This window comes from Schistocerca cancellata, chromosome 3 (assembly GCF_023864275.1).
Source record: "Schistocerca cancellata isolate TAMUIC-IGC-003103 chromosome 3, iqSchCanc2.1, whole genome shotgun sequence".
NCBI lineage: Eukaryota > Metazoa > Arthropoda > Insecta > Orthoptera > Acrididae > Schistocerca > Schistocerca cancellata.
The window spans coordinates 170,007,336-170,028,240 of NC_064628.1; the positions used below are offsets into that span (position 1 = coordinate 170,007,336).

Genomic DNA, 20,905 nt, shown 5'->3' on the forward strand with positions numbered 1-20,905 from the left:
GCCTCGTGTGACTGTACTCATGGTACCACTTAGGGGTGTCAATTTGTTTACGTATGTCAGTAGCAATTTTGAGTATTCCTCATTTTCAAATAAACATCACAAATGCGAATATGCACTCGGGCATTAATACAGCCACTATTTTGTAATTCAGATGAGCACAAGTAACAGACTAAACAAATGAGTGTATTGTACCTGTATTCTATTGTTTGTTTTGTTCTGTTTGATATTTTTATCTCTTTCGTCAAAGATATATTGTATGGTAAGTAGTGCCAATCATTTTCCTACATCCGTCTAGAACCTAGAATTACTCCAGATTGGTTTCTGTGTCTTTCCATCCTTCTGTGGATAATTCCTGTTATTATTTTGCAACCATAACTTATTAATTTGATGGTTTGGGAATTGATGTATGTGTCTGTATGTTCCTTCTTTGATGTTGGGATCATTGCATTCATCTTGAAGTCTGATGAGGGTATTTCACTTTCTCATAAATCTTGCACACCAGGTTGGCTTTTCTAAGATTTAATAATTCCGGGGAATATTATGTACTCCAGGAGCCTTGTTTGGGCTTCCTCTATCAAACTTTTCTCGCAGTAGCATATCTACCCTCTCATCTTCATCTGCTTCCTCTTCCCTGCCTGTAATATGGACTTGCAAGTTCACTACTTTTATGTAGTCTTTTATGTATTCCTTCCACCTTGCAGCCTTTTCCTCTTTACTTAGTAATGGTTTGCCATGTAAGCTGTTTCTCATTTCTCATAAACGTATTTTAATTTTCCTGTACATGGCATATATGTTTTCCATGGTGTTCCATCAGGGCAGACACTTTGCTTATGAAGCAAAATGTGCTTCAAAACACACGCTGTTCCTCTGACCATCTCTTTAGTTGGCAATGGATCTTCTAGTGCTGCTTCTTGTGATCCAGGAGCCTTCCCTTCCCTTCCCTGCCTATCCCATCAAAAGGTGGTTAGGTTCACCGACTTGAGTTGAAACCTTTTCCCCACTACCTGGTCTGCCCTAGGACTGATGTGGGTGCTTTCACCGCCATAAGCTGTTATTTTTTACAGCAATTACCGAAAACACATTTGGCGAAGCAGACTCCATGAGTAGATGTGGTTGGGTTCACTGTCTATCAAAGCTATTTCTGCCTGGTCTGCAGCCTTTCGTGCCTGTGCCATCTTGTTGACATCCTAGTGTCCACTCCCCTTCACTCTTTGAATATGGTTCAGGGAGTCATTTTTCATAGGGCAGTCATCCTTTGAACTGATGAGGAACACTGGGCCAGTTTGGAACAGTAGAGTGTTCATTTTGTTCAGAGCAATCACATCAATGCCAGCGCTTTCATTCTGCCATTTGAGGACACCCTCCTGTTGAAAGCCAAGGTTATGGTTAATTGATGTGAAGTGAATCTGAAAGGTCCAGCCATCCATGAGGTGTTTTCGATGTTTCTGGCACACGCTGTCCTCTCTTAGTAGACACTCGATGTAGCATTCAGTAGAACGCTGTACCCTTGTAATTGTGTAGAGTAGTATTTTGGTTATTATTTTTTTTTTCATTGTCTTGTACTCTTATCTGGCTTTGCTACCACAAGAATTGTTGTGCTTCTTGTTGTTTGGAAATCAGTGAACGCCAAGTAGGCATTTTAGTTATAATAAAGTGTGTTCAAACTTGATTGTTAGTTCTTTCCTGCTGACCGCAGGACACTACAGTTATGGTATCCATTTGGCCACTAGTGTCTTTTGCACTAGCGCTATAGTCTTCTGGTTATCACTGTGAAAACATCCCACACCCGGACCCTGTTTCATTTCAACAGTCTCAGCTCCTGATTTCCTTAGCCCTCACTATCTGCTCTTTCGTTACCAACCCCCCCCCCCCCCCCCCCTTCTTTTCTTTTTGCGGGTTCGTCATGTTGCCCACCCACTGTCCACCCTCGGGCAGGTTTACCATTGTTGCTCTGCCTTGCTTCTCACCACCATGATTTCCATCGTCCCTCTTTGTCTTGTTTTCCACGTTTTCTGCCGAACATCACCTACATCTACATCTACATACATACTCCGCACTCCACCATATGGTGCGTGGCGGAGGGTACTCCGCACCACAACTAGCATCTTCTCTCCCTGTCCCACTCCCAAACAGAACGAGGGATAAATGACTGCCTATATGCCTCTGCACGAGCCCTAATCTCTCTTATCTTATCTCTGTGGTCTTTCCGTGAAATATAAGTTGGTGGCAGTAAAATTGTACTGCAGTCAGCCTCAAATGCTGGTTCTCTAAATTTCCTCAGTAGCGATTTACGAAAAGAATGCCTCTTTTCCTCCAGAGACTCCCACCCGAGTTCCTGAAGCATTTCCGTAACACTCGCATGATGATCAAACCTACCAGTAACAAGTCTAGCAGCCCACTTCTGAATTGCTTCTATGTCCTCCCTCAATACGACCTGATAGGGATCCCAAACACTCGAGCAGTACTCAAGAATAGGTCGTATTAGTGTTTTATAAGCAGTATCCTTTACAGATGAACCACATCTTCCCAAAATTCTACCAATGAACCGAAGACGACTATCTGCCTTCCCCACAACTGCCATTACATGCTTGTCCCACTTCATATCGCTCTGCAATGTTACGCCCAAATATTTAATCGATGTGACTGTGTCAAGCGCTATACTACTAACCTCTTGGTTAGTTTCTCGACCCCAGGTTCAGATAGATCTCTTCAGGGTCTGAAATACTCCATCTCTCCAGTGGTGTTCCATTGTTTGTTCTGCCTACTCGTATGAGGGTTTTGGGGTGGTGGTTTTTTTTTTTTTTTTTTTCACCAATGGCTCTTATCTGCCATTCACGTGAGATATCCCTTCATATGTTTTGTTGGCACAGAACTCCATCTCTTGCCTGCCATATGTAGGGTGTTTACTGCGGAATTGATGGCCATTTATCTGGCCCTCTGATTTATTAAACAATACTTTCTTACTCCCTCACTCCCTCTTTATTAAACAGTACTCCCCCACCTGAGTTTTTTTATGTATGGACCTAACGAGGAGCCTTCAATCAATTGTCCTGTGTTTTTCCCATCGTCCCTGGGTCTCTGCCATCCATAATCTTCTCGCCAATCTTGAACATGCTGCATGTTCATTTGATTTCCATTGGGTTCCCGGCCATCTGGGTATCGTGGGTAATGAGCATGCTAACTGTTTAGCTGGGTGGGAGTGGCCGTGACTCCTCCATGGATGGATTTGCAGCTTCATGTTAAATTCCTTTTCACTCAGTCCTGGGCGAACTCTTGGAGGGCTGGCCTCCTCTCTAATTAACTTGCAATGAAGGTGACTCCTGCCATGTAGCATCCTTCTCTCTGCCTCTTCCAGCAGGAATCTACCATTCTCTGCTGCTTTCATATCGGCAGTAACAGGTTGACTCTTGGTTTTTCACTGCATATTGAGCCCCAAACATCCCCCTCCCCGTTTGTAGTTGTTGCGGCCTCCTTGCAGTGATCCATATTTTGCTGGACTGCTCCTGTCTTTTGGCTCTTTGCAATAAATGTACCCTCCCACTCTCCTTATCCTGGCTGTTAGTGAACGTCCCTTGCATGGTTATGTCCATCCTTAGCTTTCTTCACGAAAGTGGTTTGTGCTCCCAGATTTAAATCCCTGAATTTCCTTGCATAATTAGAGTCCTTCGATTAACATTGGCATTGGTTTGGAAGACTTTGCCTCCATGCTGACCAGGTTTTGCCCCTTTCCCCCATGTTTTGTCTGTTCTTTTGTTCTGATTTGTTTCCCCTTTTCTTGTGTCTTTTTCCCTTTGTGTTGTTCCCATTGTGTTGTGATCACGGAATGGTCTGGGGATTGGCATGGGTTAATGGGTTAGTGGCGGTGCCGCACTCCATTGCACGTAGCACCTCTGGGCCGCCACCTGCTCTTGCCCCCGTCCCCCTTCCTGTTCTTTACTCTTCCTGCTGCCTTGCCATTCCTTCTGCCTCTTTGTTTGCCCATTTTCCTGTCCCATTGGCTGGAGTGAACTGTAGGTGCTGCCCCTCCCTTAGTTTCTCCCCCCTGCGAGTCCGGGGGTCAGAATAGGCCTGAGGTATTCCTGCCTGTCGTAAGAGGTGACTAAAAGGAGTCTCACATGTTTCAGCCTTTATGTAGTGATCCCCTGTAGGGTTTGACCTCCATTTTTCAAAATTTTGCCAAAGGGTGAGCCAGTTGGGAAAGGGCGCCTTACATGGTGCATCAGTGTCCATCGTGTATTGAGATCTTTACACCACTTTCTCATTCTCGCATTTCCATCCCGCCCATTCTCCATCTCTTGGCTGAGGACACCTTCCTGTGTGCATTATCCACCATGCGCTATGCATCGTTGCTTTCTGCGTCGACAATGACCCTGGATTCCTTTGCACTTGATATCCAGCACAGTAGCCAGTCCGTTGTGGTGGGACCGCCATGTACCCTGTTGGTTGTAGCCCCCTGGGATCACTCAGCTGATGCCTGCGCCGTGAACTCCCCACGTATGCCAAAGAGTAGATGCATCAGGACACCCGGCATTGGGCATCCTGCCAGGTGGCACGTATGTGGGGGAGGGGGGCTGGTCAGAGTGGGTGGCGTCAGGGCAGATGACACGCCATGAAGCATAGTCCATCATCTCTTGCTGGTGGTGAAACACCAGCAGTCTCTAAGCGTTCACAAGTTCAATTCAACGCACAGAAGTACGACCACAAATCGTTCCCCTCCCTGGCCACACCATGGGGGGAATGTCAGGCTAAGGATGGCAATGGATCTTATTTGCCCAGATATCTTCTGTGTTCAAGAGCTGATTGGGAATCTTTCATGACGATGAAGCCTCAGTTTTTGTTGAGCGTTTAGAGGACACGTTTGGGGAGGTGGAGGGCTTGTCCAAAATGAGATCTGGGTCAGTCTTGGTCAAAACAGCATCGTCTGCCCAGTCACGAACGTTACTCGCCTGTGACAAGCTGGGGGATGTTTCTGTAACCATCACACCCCATAAGAGCTTAAATATGGCCCAGGGTATCATATTTCACAGGGATCTTCTTTTACAGTCTGACGATGAGCTACGCGCCAATTTAGAGTGTGTACATTTCGTCCAGCATGTCCATTGGGGTCTGAGGGATAATCGGTTTGCCACCGGTGCCTTCGTCTTGACCTTTGAGGATGATACACTCCTGGAAATTTAAATAAAAACACCGTGAATTCATTGTCCCAGGAAGGGGAAACTTTATTGACACATTGCTGGGGTCAGATACAACACATGATCACACTGACAGAACCACAGGCACATAGACACAGGCAACAGAGCATGCACAATGTCGGCACTAGTACAGTGTATATCCACCTTTCGCAGCAATGCAGGCTGCTATTCTCCCATGGAGACGATCGTAGAGATGCTGGATGTAGTCCTGTGGAACGGCTTGCCATGCCATTTCCACCTGGCGCCTCAGTTGAACCAGCGTTCGTGCTGGACGTGCAGACCGTGTGAGACGACGCTTCATCCAGTCCCAAACATGATCAATGGGGGACAGATCCGGAGATCTTGCTGGCCAGGGTAGTTGACTTACACCTTCTAGAGCACGTTGGGTGGCACGGGATACATGCGGACGTGCATTGTCCTGTTGGAACAGCAAGTTCCCTTGCCGGTCTAGGAATGGTAGAACGATGGATTCGATGACGGTTTGGATGTACCGTGCACTATTCAGTGTCCCCTCGACGATCACCAGTGGTGTACGGCCAGTGTAGGAGATCGCTCCCCACACCATGATGCCGGGTGTTGGCCCTGTGTGCCTCGGTCGTATGCAGTCCTGATTGTGGCGCTCACCTGCACGGCGCCAAACACGCATACGACCATCATTGGCACCAAGGCAGAAGCGACTCTCATCGCTGAAGACGACACGTCTCCATTCGTCCCTCCATTCACGCCTGTCGCGACACCACTGGAGGCGGGCTGCACAATGTTGGGGCGTGAGCGGAAGACGGCCTAACGGTGTGCGGGACCGTAGCCCAGCTTCATGGAGACGGTTGCGAATGGTCCTTGCCGATACCCCAGGAGCAACAGTGTCCCTAATTTGCTGGGAAGTGGCGGTGCGGTCCCCTACGGCACTGCGTAGGATCCTACGGTCTTGGCGTGCATCCGTGCGTCGCTGCGGTCCGGTCCCAGGTCGACGGGCACGTGCACCTTCCGCCGACCACTGGCGACAACATCGATGTACTGTGGAGACCTCACGCCCCACGTGTTGAGCAATTCGGCGGTACGTCCACCCGGCCTCCCGCATGCCCACTATACGCCTTCGCTCAAAGTCCGTCAACTGCACATACGGTTCACGTCCACGCTGTCGCGGCGTGCTGCCAGTGTTAAAGACTGCGATGGAGCTCCGTATGCCACGGCAAACTGGCTGACACTGACGGCGGCGGTGCACAAATGCTGCACAGCTAGCGCCATTCGACGGCCAACACCGCGGTTCCTGGAGTGTCCGCTGTGCCGTGCATATGATCATTGCTTGTACAGCCTTCTCGCAGTGTCCGGAGCAAGTATGGTGGGTCTGACACACCGGTGTCAATGTGTTCTTTTTTCCATTTCCAGGAGTGTACATTGCCCGAGAAGGTCAAGGTGATGGTCTACCACTGTCATGGTTGAGCAGGTGACTACAACAATTGTTTCTGAAGCAGAAACTGCAATCCCTCGCTCTTTAGGATGCCCCCGGCATAAGGCAGTCCCTGGGTGGTCGCCAGAAGTCGTTGAAGCAATTAAGGAGCATTGGTGAGCTCTACAGCGGCATAAGCGGCACCCTTCAGTGGAACACCTCATAGCCTTTAAACAGCTCTGTGCCCACGTTCGCCAACTTATCAAACGACGGAAGAGATATGTCTCAACCTTTGGGTGCCGTATGTCACCTTCTCAAGTCTGGGCAAAGATCAAAGTCTTTTCGGGTACCAGACACCAACAGGTGTTCCAGTGTTACCATAAATGGCGTCTACTGACGCAAACGCGATTGCCGAGCATTTTGCTCGAGCCTCTGCATCGGAGAATTAGACCTCCCCTCCCCCCTCCCCCCCCCCCACCTTTCACACTCTCAAACGGCAGCTGGAAGGGAGAGTCCTCTCATTCACTACACGCCACTGTGAATCCTATAATGCCCCATTTACAGAGTGGGAGCTTGTCAGTGCCCTTGCACATTGTCCCGACAGTTCCTGGGCCTGATTGGATCCACAGCTAGATGATTAAACATCTCTCATGTGACTACAAGCGACATCTCCTCATCATCTTTAACCAGATCTGGTGTGATGGCGTCTTCCATTGCAATGGCAGGAGAGCTCCATCATTCCAGTGCTCAAACCCGGTCAAAACTCGCTTGATGTGGATAGCTATTGACCCATCAGCCATACCAATGTTCTTTGTAAGCTACTAGAACATATGGTGTGTCAGCAGTTGGGTTGGGTCGTGGAGTCATGTGGCCTACTGGCTCCATGTCAGGGCAACTTCCGCAAGGGTCGCTCTACCACTGATAATCTTGTGTCTCTTGAGTCTGCCATCCAAACAGCCTTTTCCAGACGGCAACACTTGGTTGCCATCTTGTTTTACTTACGTAAAGCATACGACATCACCTGGCAGCATAGTACCCTTGCCACGTTGTATGAGTGGGATCTCCAGGGCCAGCTCCCGATTTTTATCCGAAACTTCCTGTTGCTCTGTACTTTCTGTGACCAAGTTGGTGCCTCCTATAGTTCCATCCATAGCCAGGAGAATGGAGTCTCGCAGGGCTCTGTACTGAGTGTCTCTCAATTTTTGTGGCCATTAACAGTCTCGCAGCAGCTGTTGGGCCCTCCGGCTCACCTTCTCTTTATGCAGATGACTTCTGCATTTTGTACTGCTGCTCCAGTACTGGTGTTGCTGAGTGTCGCCTGCAGGGAGCTATCCACAAGAACCAGTCATGGGCTGTAGCCCATGGTTTCCAGTTTTCCACCATGAAGACGTGTGTTATGCATTTTTGTCGGTGTCGTACCGTTCCTCCGGAACCAGCATTTTACCTTAATGACAATCCACTCACTGTAGTGGAGACAAATCGATTGTTAGGTTTGGTTTTCAACACTCGTTTGACTTGGCTTCCTCATCTTCGTCAACTTAAACGGAAGTGTTGGCATTACCTCAATGCCCTCCACTGTCTGAGCGACACCAACCGGGATGCAGATCGCTCTAAGCTGCTGGTGCTCTACAGAGCCCTTGTTCAATCCTGCCTTGTCTATGTGAGTGTTGTATGGTTCGACGGCACCTTCCGCATTGCGTTTGCTCGACTCATTGCACCATTGCGAAGTATGACTAGTGACAGGAGCTTTTAAGACGAGTCCGGTGATCAGTGTACTGGTGGAGGCTGGAGTCCCTCCATTGAAGATCAGACGTGCACAACTGCTCACCAGTTATATTGCACACATTCATAGCTTCTCTGAACACCCTAATTACAGTCTTCTTTTCCCAACCACAGTGGTTCACCTCCTGCATAGGCGGCCCAGGTCAGGGCTAACGATTGCAGTTTGCGTGCGATTGCTTCTGTCCGAACCGGAGTCCTTCCCTTTACCCCCTCTCCTTGAAGTTAATTCCCATACACCTTCATGGTGTAGCTGTAGACTGAAGCTTCGCCTGGACCTTTTGCATGGCCCTACGGACTCCGTTAACCCCGCGGCTCTCCGCTGTCACTTCCTCTCGATTCTTGAAGTGTTCCGGGCCTCTGAAGTGGTTTACACTGACGCTCGATGGCTGATGGTAATGTTGGCTTTGCCTTAGTCCACAGAGGCCATACTGAACAGCATTCGTTGCCTGATGGCTGCAGTGTATTCACTGTAGAGCTGGTGGCCATATCTCGTGCACTTCAGTATATATATTTTCATGCCCCGAGGAATTGTTTCTTGTGTGTACTGACTGTTTGAGCAGCTAACAACCCTTACTACCCTCGCCACTTTTTGGTAATGTCCATCCAGAATCCCGTTGTTCAGTGGTGTTTGTATGGACTACAGGACATGTCGGAATCCCAGGCAATGAACTTGCCGACAGGCTACGTGGAAACTGCTTGTGGAGATGGGCATCTCTGAACCTGACCTGCGTTCTGACTTAATGCTGCAGGGTTTTTCGGCTTTGGGAGACAGAATGACATAACAGTACACACAACTGACTGCATGTCATTAAGGAGACTACGAATGTGTGGAAGTCTTTCATGTAGGCCTCTCGCAGGGAATCAGTTGTCCTCTGCTGGCTCCGCCAGGGTTACCTCTTGCGCTGTGAAGACCCGCCTGAGTTTTTGGTGCGGCGCCCGGTTGACAGTGGCCCATATTCTGCTGCACTGTCCCACTTTGACTGCCCAGCGATGAAATCTTGGGTTACCGGACTCATTGCCGCTCATTTTATCTGACAGCGCTTTATTGGCTGACGGCCACTTCCTCATCCCCTCAAACCGAGAACCTCTCACAGAAGAACCCCAAAAGCGCCCCACTTGTGACAGGATACTTCCCGGGACTGGATCAGACTCTGAATGTGGCTCTCCAGCAGGGATACGACTTCCTCAAATCCTGCCCCAAAATGAGATTCATCCTTCGTGAAGTCCTCCCCACTCCACCAAGAGTGTCTTTCCGCGGTCCACTTAACCTTCGTAACCTCTTGATTCATCCCTATGAAATCCCCAAACCACCTTCCCTACCCTCTGGCTCCTACCCTAGTAACCGCGCCCGGTGTAAAACCTGTCCCATGCACCCTCCCACGACCACCTACTCCAGTCCGGTAACCCAGAAGGTGTACACGATCAAAGGCAGAGCCACGTGTGAAAGCACCCACGTGATTTACCAACTGACCTGCCTACACTGTGACGCTTGCTATGTGGGAATGACCAGCAACAAACTGTCCATTCGCATGAATGGACACAGGCAGACAGTGTTTGTTGGTAATGAGGATCACCCTGTGGCTAAACATGCCTTGGTGCACAGCCAGCACATCTTGGCACAGTGTTACACTGTCCGGGTTATCTGGATACTTCCCACTAACACCAACCTATCCGAACTCCGGAGATGGGAACTTGCTCTTCAATATATCCTCTCTTCCTGTTATCCACCAGGCCTCAATCTCCGCTAATTTCAAGTTGCTGCCACTCATACCTCACCTGTCATTCAACAACATCTTTGCCTCTGCACTTCCGCCTCGACTGACACCTCTGCCCAAACTCTTTGCCTTTAAATATGTCTGCTTGTGTCTGTATATGTGTGGATGGATATGTGTGTGTGCGAGAGTGTATACCTGTCCTTTTTTCCCCCTAAGGTAAGTCTTTCCGCTCCCGGGATTGGTATGACTCCTTACCCTCTCCCTTAAAACCCACATCCTTTCATCTTTCCCTCTTTCCTGACGAAGCAACCGTGGGTTGCGAAAGCTTGAAATTTTGTGTGTGTGTTTGTGTGTTTTTTTATTGTGCGTATCTACCAGCGCTTTCCCGTTTGGTAAGTCATGGAATCTTTGTTTTTAATATATTTTTCTCATGTGGAATGTTTCTTTCCCCTTGTGGTTAACATCGGGATTTCACTGAGGCTTTTTGCGGATGATGCTGTAGTATATCGAGAGATTGTAATAATGGAAAGTTGTATTGAAATGCAGGAGGATCTGCAACGAATTGACGCATGGTGCAGGGAATGGCAATTGAATCTCAATGTAGACAATTGTAATGTGCTGCGAGTACATAGAACGAAAGATCCTTTATCATTTAGCTACAATATAGCAGGTCAGCAACTGGAAGCAGTTAGTTCTATAAATTATCTGGGAGTAGGCATTAGGAGTGATTTAAAATGGAATGATCATATAAAGTTGATAGTCGGTAAAGCAGATGCCAGACTGAGATTCATTGGAAGAATCCTAAGGAAATGCAATCCGAAAACAAAGGAAGTAGGTTACAATACACTTGTTCGCCCACTGCTTGAATACTGGTTACAGGATCATTTAGTAATCGCGAAAGTGTTACGGAGATGATAGGTAAACTCCAGTGGAAGACTCTGCAAGAGAGACGCTCAGTAGCTCGGTACGGGATTTTGTTGAAGTTTAGAGAACATTCCTTTACTGAGGATTCAAGCAATATATTGCTCCCTCCTACGTATATCTCGCGAAGAGACCATGAAGATAAAATCAGATAGATTAGAGCCCACACTGAGGCATACTGACAATCTTTCTTTCCATGAACAATACGAAACTGCAATAGTAGGGAGAACCGATAGCGGTACTCAAAGTACCCTCCGCCACACACCGTCAGGTGGCTTGCGGAGTATGGATGGATATGTAGATTGCCTGATCTCTTTGTTGTTTTCTTGTTGATTGATAGAGGTTTGTTTTAAAATTGATTTTTATGTCTTTTTGAATAGATTTTTCATCACTCTCTTCTATCTTTATTCCACACAAGGACACCGATGACCTTACCATTTAGTGTCTTAAAACACTAAAACTAACAACCGTATTTACCCAACTATGAGCTGAGGCTTTTTCCCAAATTCGTCATAAGGATCATCTTACACTCACAAATTAAACTATTGCTGCTGTAGTCATCATAACAGATTAATATAAGGGTTGTCTTACATTTAGTAACTGAGGTCACATGCAGGTTTAATCTGAAGAATTCATAAAAGTTGTTGGGGAATAGACACAAACTTGGCCAAGCACTGGAACAGATATGGGGAGGAGAGTGGTGAGCAGGCAGCAAATTTTATTGTGCTGTCGTCCATGGGAGTGTATACTGCTTGTGCTTCCATCTAGAGCAGTGTGTCGCTTACCTCGACTTTTTACGAACATCAGACCATGTTTAAACCACAGTTTTCCTGAATCTATTTGTAGTCAGAATTTTATTGACTACTATATTAAACAAATACTCAACAATGGTATATGCTTCTACTGGAGACAAATTAATGCTGACAAAAATATGTCCTCACAGAGCATTTGAAATGTGCCACTACAAATGAAACATGAGCAGGTAGATGCTATTTTTCTTGACTTCCGGAAGGCGTTCGATAAAGTTCCGCACTGTCGCCTGATAAACAAAATAAGAGCCTACGGAATATCAGACCAGCTATGTGGCTGGATTGAAGAGTTTTTAGCAAACAGAACACAGCATGTTGTTATCAATGGAGAGACGTCTACAGACGTTAAAGTAACCTCTGGCGTGCCACAGGGAAGTGTTATGGGACCATTGCTTTTCACAATATATATAAATGACCTAGTAGATAGTGTCGGAAGTTCCATGCGGCTTTTCGCGGATGATGCTGTAGTATACAGAGAAGTTGCAGCATTAGAAAATTGTAGCGAAGTGCAGGAAGATCTGCAGCGGATAGGCACTTGGTGCAGGGAGTGGCAACTGACCCTTAACATAGACAAATGTAATGTATTGCGAATACATAGAAAGAAGGATCCTTTATTGTATGATTACGGAGATGTTTAACAATCTCAAGTGGCAGACTCTGCAAGAGAGGCGCTCTGCATCGCGGTGTAGCTTGCTCGTCAGGTTTCGAGAGGGTGCGTTTCTGGATGAGGTATCGAATATATTGCTTCCCCCTACTTATACCTCCCGAGGAGATCACGAATGTAAAATTTGAGAGATTAGAGCGCGCACGGAGGCTTTCAGACAGTCGTTCTTCCCGCGAACCATACGCGACTGGAACAGGAAAGGGAGGTAATGACAGTGGCACGTAAAGTGCCCTCCACCGCACACCGTTGGGTGGCTTGCGGAGTATAAATGTAGATGTAGATGTAGAACAATGGGTGTAAAGTTACTACTGCTCTACAGCACTTCTGATTTTCGAGGTGGACAACAATTGAAATTTGAAATGGCACAATTTCTGCCTGCTTGGTTGTATGGAGCCAAGAGGACAAAATACTGTTATCGTTCAATTTGCTTATACTATCACCATTGTATGGACTGTTAAATTGTAGCAATTTATAATGGATGCAAATTACAGCCGTGCCTCGTGACTTAAGAGTTTGAGTTCAAGATTGATGCTAATTTTAAGTTAACGATAATTCATGAAGCAGAGGCTACAAACAGCTCTGCACCAGGAGGAAAATTTGGTGTCATGGAAGTAAATGTTCATATGTGGTACCAGATAGAGAAAAATTAAAGAACACCATTTATAGATGCTGTACTTTCAGGAGACGAAAGCAGAGAAGATTAATGAACTGGAAGAGAAAGTTTTTCAGTACATGCAAGAGAAACGGAGTGAAACCGTCCCTGCTATTTGAGGAAATATCTGAATGAAGGCACTGGAGGTAAAGGGGAATTTTCCAAGTGCATGCGTCACGGAATTCCAAACAAGTACTGGCTGGTGTGTGAAGATTATGAAGAGGGCAGGACGTATGTTATGGCACAGAACAATGCCAGTGCAGTGACAAGCCATGCTTATCAGCATCTTACATTAACCCCTCCACACCCAATATTTTAAAGAATCGAACCCCATATTTATGATGTCACATCTCATGAAATAGGTGTTCTACGTGTATATAATTCTGCAGATACATTCAGTGGTATATGTGGATATTGTCTGCAAATATGTTGTGAATGGAGTTAGTAGTAAAGAAGTAATAAATTAAAATGTAGTGCTTGATGGTGAAGTTTTACTGTTTGAATAGCAAAACTACAGTAAGTGATGAACTTTTTTCCTTACACTATTGTTTGGGATGTGTCAGTGACAAAAGTTTCAAAAAGAGTTTGAAATTATGTGTGAAATTTGATTGAAGTGGCTAAGTGCTCTAATTCTCAAATACTTGATAAATATAATCTAAGTAATTTGTGCCCATGGGTTCTGCTGCCTCACAACATGTGCACTGTTTATAACTTTAATACTGAATTATTGTGTTTTAACCATTAACATAAGATTGCTCGTGTTAAGTAGTAGATTACTACAGCAGTCTATATTTTTAAATTCAGTGAATAATCACATGAAGTACTGAAAACCACATTTTGCTGCCCATAGAAGCCCATTACATAGCCAACATGCAACTGAGATTGGGTCACCATCAGTATTGCAGATAATCGGTCAAAGGAAATGGCATGATTATCTGCTAGGCCATATATGGGCAATGTGGATCAGATGCCTGTATATTTTGATATGCCGTCAGATGTTACTGTCAGTGTGGGAACTGTTGAAAGTGTTCCTGTAAGAAGTTCTGGCAATGAAAAGGCCTGAATAATTGATTAATGGTAATGCTGAGTGCACTAGCAGATGGAAGGAAGCCGCTGCCGCCACCCCCCCCCCCCTCCCACCCTCACACACACACACACACACACACACACACACACACACACACACACACACATTTCTTTGCAGGAAAATTATGCCGAAAAAGAACTCCAAGTGGGACTTATGCTTGGATGCCAGAAAGGGATGGATGACAAATGACCTGATACTGGTTTGGCTGAAAATTGTTTGGAACAGAATACCAGGTTCTTTGGTTAATAGAAAATAGAAGAAGAATGTCAGTGTTTTATTCTTTCAGGAGACATCTCATTCAGGAAGTTAAAGATCTGATAGCAAGGACAACACAGATTTTGCAACATGACCTCGCAAACTTTAAGTAATAGATGTTTTGAGTAAGTATTTAACAGCCTTACAGTGAATAGCTTTGTCAAGGAGACCATGCCCTCACTCCATGGGGGGGGGGGGGGGGTTAAAGAAGCCTTCAGTATCCATGTTAAGTTGGTGATCCTTCCTTCATAGGGATAGAATCTCAAGTGAATCTGTTATGAAAGTATGCAAAAACTGCTGCAGATCAGCAGGTGGTTGTGATTAAAAATAGTGATTCCATACATGGTATAGTGTTAACATTTTTAGGTGGATACTTTATCAACAAAATGATTTTCAATGTTGATTAGTCAGAACACGTGAAAAATAAAAAAATTTTAAGCATTCGCATAAAAAATAATGTACATCATCTTCTATTGAGGGTCATCTTATAGTCAGGTTAATACAGTAACTAACATTGGTGCATACACTCGAATAGTTGCCATGGCATATCTTTTCTGTTTTTAAAACAGGCCGTTCTTCAATATCTGTGATATTTCTTTTATATTTCTTGTTTTCAGCAAAGCCTTCTTTTAATTTACGTCCCTGCCCTGTCCCTGCGTAGTGCAACACAACCTGATTTTAGTTCTATTTGATCTTCATTTTTCACCTGTACTTGATATGATGTAATTCCTATTCCAACTTCATTCATCTATCTTTGGACCCTAAATAAAAGGTAGTAAAAGCAGTTGTATATCCAAGGTCAATGTTACTAGCTGTTTAACCGATCTTTATATTGTAAAGTGCGCTATAGAATTAATTAGTTGTACCTCATAGTCTGAAGTCATCGCCAAAGTTTCCTGTCCGCTATTACAACATTCTTTCTCTTGGGCCAGAATAATGGTGCCCCAGGAACTTACACATGGCAGTAGGACCTCTACAAATTGTATCCCTTGTGCTGCAACTTGCCAGTGCCCAAATAGGTTGACAAGGCACATGAACAATGTGAACGTTGACAGAGCTATTTCACAGCAGTGTCTAGATCTCAATGCTTCTGAAACTCGGCTTAGCATTAACACCATCAGACTGATACTGATCACATGTCAGTAGAGCTCTCAAAGCTCCAGTCAGTATTGTCACTTATTTTCAAGTCAGTTTTGTAATACCTAATACATATGGTTGAAAGGGTAGGAGACTTTTGACAAATCTGCATAGTGGGTTGGTGAGCAACTCGTCCTTTTGTCCCCTCACAAAGTAGCCTACCGAGATTTTTACTATACTTTATGAGTACTAACAGCTTTATACCATGAAAGTCTAGACTGAGTGTTGACAGTTACCCTGGTTGGTTCCCTTTATCCTCATGATGATGTAATTGAGGGCTCTCCTCTCCACTTGTTAGCAGAGTGTTCTTTTGCTGAATATGTAACTGGCTGTTATTCCATTGACTCATTATTCCTTTCTGTTGTTTCTAGCTTTGTTAAGTTGTTGTAGTGGTCCCTGCTACTGCTTATGTGTGTACTCTTTTCCTGTAACAGAATCCAAGCAGGCTTGTGATGCTGGGACCCTTGTGAATAGGGCAGCTGTAGTAAAGTTGGTGGTTGGAACTAAGATCCTGATTGCGGTGTACGTGAATCTGGTCACTATGACAAATTGAGATCATTTTAGCTTAGCTTCATTGCCCTTACAAGGGGAGGGTCTGATATGTGTGTCACCAATTTTGATAGAGTTTTGCAAAGACATTCCACATTCAAAATGAAGAGAGACGTGTTTCAGTTTTTTGCTAGACTCTGAGTAGTTTTCAAAAAAAATGAGGTCAAAGTTAGTGACAGAAAATCGTATTTTCAATGCTATTCATCGAAAGATCATCAAAAAACAAATGGTTTGCATAAATACAATGTCGGATTCAAGGTTTACAATGTCAGAACTATAAACATTTTTGTGTTTTCATTTTGCAGTGTTGGTACCCATCATTGTTGCATCTAGTGGAGTGGTTGTGGTTCTCCCCTCCACCCCTTCCAGGTGTATCTGATAATATTCTGATAATTGGAATACTTTTCTTTGCCCCCTTTTCCAGTAAAACATTGGGAGATGTGATTAATAATCAAATAAGTGTCTATAATTTATTTGCAGTTCTTTTCATCATGATACATTGTAATACACTGAAGTATATTATTGTGTAATCCTAACTGATCAGCTATTCATGAGTATTTTTGCAGTCTGTGGGGTGAAAGTTTAAGAAACAGGCAAAACAGAAATATTTCCCACACCATGCGCATAACTTGAACAAAATCTCACTGTATTGACATGTTTTGTGATTCATTGTGTGTCAAAGACATATCTAATTCATGTTGCTAAAAGCAGAGCAATCAGATATTGATATGGATGCATACCAAGTGCATAAAACCATATCTTGAAAGACAGGCACAGACAATGATTACATATGAACACATGAATTTTTGTAGCATCTGCTGTAACTTGTAATACTTTGCTTTGCCGTGATGTTGCATTAGTTTGAAGTTGTGCAATGAAATTCTTTACCTGTTGGAAAAAGTAAACCTCATACGTTTGAGAAAGAGAGATACATTATTGTGGTATCACTTTCACAGTTCACAGCATTGTCCATGATCATCCTATCATTGCATGTCACATCAGTTTGACCATCCCATGAATTTAGTATTAGGCACAATTTATTTTATATCTAAAAACAAAGATGATGTGACTTACCAAACGAAAGCGCTGGCACGTCGATAGACACACAAACATACACACAAAATTCTAGCTTTAGCAACCAACGGTTCCTTCATCAGGAAAGAGGGAAGGAGAGGGAAAGACGAAAGGATTTGGGTTTTAAGGGAGCGGGTAAGGAGTCATTCCAATCCCGGGAGCGGAAAGACTTACCTTAGGGGTAAAAAAGGACGGGTATACACTCGCACACACACACATATCCATCCACACATATACAGACACAAGCAGACATATACAGAGGTATATGTGTGGATGGATATGTGTGTGTGTGTGTGTGCGAGTGTATACCCGTCCTTTTTTACCCCTAAGGTAAGTCTTTCCGCTCCCGGGACTGGAATGACTCCTTACCCTCTCCCTTAAAACCCAAATCCTTTCGTCTTTCCCTCTCCTTCCCTCTTTCCTGACGAAGCAACCATTGGTTGCGAAAGCTAGAATTTTGTGTGTATGTTTGTGTTTGTTTGTGTGTCTATCGACGTGCCAGCGCTTTCGTTTGGTAAGTCACATCATCTTTGTTTTTAGATATATTTTTCCCACGTGGAATGTTTCCCTCTATTATATTCATAGCACAATTTATTTTGCTGCACATAAGGTGTCACAATGTGATCCAAATATGGTTGGTACAGTTGGGAGGTCAACTTTCCCATTTTTAGCATGTGACGAAAATGTTTTCCTCTGGAGACTTTCAACACCTTGAGGAGACCGGTTGACCAAATGTTCTATTGGGTTCTTGCAAACACAGGAACACTGTTGGAACCACAGTCGCAGTGATGGAATATTGCCCAGTGTAGGATTGTGTAACTTTATTCAGTATTTTTGTACTATGTATCATGATCAAAGTAAATGCATTACATGTACTTATTTGATTATTAACCACACCTACTGACATGTTATTTCAAAGAAAGGCAAAGAAAAGCATTCTGGTTATCAGAATATTACCAAACACACTGCGAAAAAATCAGATCAAAACAAAGCTATGGCCAAGAATTGAACATGGAGATCAGTGGTTTGATAGTCTAATGCTTTAACCACTTGGTCACCAACTTGTTCTGCTAGTTATGAGAATGACAAGTGCCTGAGCTGCAGCAAGATATCACAATAATGTTAATAACTCGAACATTATTAACTTTGGACTCCACATTATTTTGTAGGTGATCTTTTGATGTAGAGCATTGAAAAAACAATTTTCCGTCATCACCTCTGACCTTGAGTTTTTGAAAAACTCCATAGTGTCCTGCAAAAACAAAAACATGTGTCTCTTTATTTTGAATGTAGAATGTCTTTGCAGAACTTGATGTACATCAAGACCCACACGTCGGACCCCTTGTTAACCTTGTAGCTATCTCCTGTGTCATGAAGAGCCTCCGGAATGCTACACTTATAGTGTTACTATAACATGGTCCCATATTTCAATTGAAAATTGTTTGTATACTGTTCAAAGGCAGTTAAATGGTTGATTGGAGATCTGCCCTCTGTTTTAAATTATGATTGGAGATCTGCCCTCTGTTTTAAATTATGATTGGACAAGTGTAGCATTTGTTTTGAAATTTTTTTGGATATTGGGGCTCATCCCTATCTTATAATGGAATAGTTCTCAATGATTGCATTGCTGACAACTTTCCATAGACCGTAAGACTACCCTCACAAATTTATTAATGCCACGTTAACTAAAAAAGTGTTAGTTATTTTCATTTTGTGTAAGTTACAGAATTCCGTTACATGTGCTTAGCCTACAGTACAACAATTTCCTTCTCTTGCATTAATGTCTCTTAGCTAGTAGAATGTACTCAATTCAGTAGTATCTTTTATTTTCTCATGTAGTGAAGTTAATAATAAGCGAGTTATATTCTTGGCCTCAGAACTAGGAGTGGTGACTGCATTGATTTCTTGTACTGTATTTTGTTGTTGTTATTTTCATGTTTTGTTAGTTTGCCCTTTTTTTACAAGTAACTATGTTCTTATTAAGATATATTCTGTAACACTGTCACACATACTGATGATGTCTAATTGAATAAAGATTGAATAAGTAAAGGCCCTGTTTGCCTGTCCAAATTTACATTTTCTGCGTTCTCACCCATGCAGAAACCCACTGAAGGTGATATTGCAGCATCCATTTATCTTGCTGCACAAGAAATTTTTTCTTTTTTTTTGTGTGTGTGTGTGTGGGGGGGGGGGGGGTTTCATATATGAAAATCTCAGGGCTCATTTCTCATGCAGTTGCTCTTACTTTGTCTCTCCCCAAAGTGATAACATTAATTCCATTTTTAAATCATTTCTCTCACTTTTTGTTTGTATTATTAATTTTTTAAAATTAGGATCAATTTTTTTTATAAAAAGAACAGAATTTATTTGTTTTGGAAATTTTTAGGCATTATCATAACTTTGACACTTCCCCCAATCCTTGCATAGTTTCTTGATATTCTGTTTTAAAATTTGAAAAATAATTAATTCATGAACCTGCTATTTTCCAGGTACTCTACGATTTGGCAAAGTTGATGTAACCGAAGCACAATTTACTATCATACTCATTCATTTAATTTCTTCAATATTTGGGCCAAGTGTGTGGATGACACAGGTAAATTCAGTGAAATATCGTAGCTTAGTTATACTTACGTTTCTAATTTAATTTCTGTAACCAGCTTACATACATTTTTCTAGAAGAATTGTATATAGTCAGCTGTTGAACTTGTTGCCCTGCCACAATTGTGTTTTACATTAACTTCAATCTATTGTATCATAATCAGACACACACACACACAAACACACACACACACACACACACACACACACACACACACACACACACAATTTCTTAAGTTAGATGTAATGTCATTTGTGTTTATTTTAATCATTAAGTGCAAATTTTTGCAAATGTACAAGCTTAAAATTATTTAGTTCCACATTCTGAAACAGTTTTAATGAGCTTCCATTTTGTACATTTTCATAGTAATGTATATGCCTTATTTTTATGTGAATTATTTTATTAACAAAATTAGTTCCTACCTCAGCTGGCATCTTGTTCATCAGACATGATGTTGTTTCTTGAGAAGTCATGAATAGCCTTAATGAGTAAATCGTTGTGATGTATGATATAATGAATTATCTTTCCTCAGCTGGCAGTTATTCTGACAGCTTCCATATTGAGAGTTTGGTCTTGTGGGTGATTAGTCCACATCAAGTTTCTCTTCAAACTTCTATTACTTCAGTACGTGATGTTTCTACCTCTTTGCCGGGATCTTGACCACATGACTTCTGGTGTGCCTGGTTGGCCTAATCATCCAGAAGATTTTCACTTTCAATTACATTGGCCACAAAACACTGTAGAATTTGTTGTAACAAACCATAAATACTTTTGTACATCTGAAAACCATCTGTGTTTTGGAGATGATTCCTAAAGCATTTTGGAGATGGTTGCTAAAGTATTTTATATGTTAATTCTTTATGGTTTTTCCTTACCCACACACCACAGAAAGTAATGTTCTCTATTGATAGACACACTTTCAGGAAAAGAGCATGCTTTAATGCTTTAAATTTTGTGCTTCTAACAGTCTCTTTAATAACTTTTGTTATAGTTTTAATGTTTTTTCAGTTTTGTCTTTCCTGTTAATCATCATTAATTTCTGTATGAATTGTTTCAAGAAATTTCCTTTGTACTTAATTTTA

General features: G+C 43.3%; 1 protein-coding gene across 3 annotated transcripts in view; it reads left to right on the forward strand.

Moving 5' to 3' along the window:
* Nucleotides 1-20,905, forward strand: part of LOC126174800 (cholinephosphotransferase 1) — a 154,059-nt gene that overhangs the window by 6,916 nt on the left and 126,238 nt on the right. For all 3 annotated transcript variants that reach the window (XM_049921172.1, XM_049921173.1, XM_049921175.1), the window contains exon 4: nt 19,714-19,817. In XM_049921172.1, the coding sequence (XP_049777129.1) occupies nt 19,714-19,817 (104 nt within the window). The remainder of the gene's footprint in view (nt 1-19,713; nt 19,818-20,905) is intronic.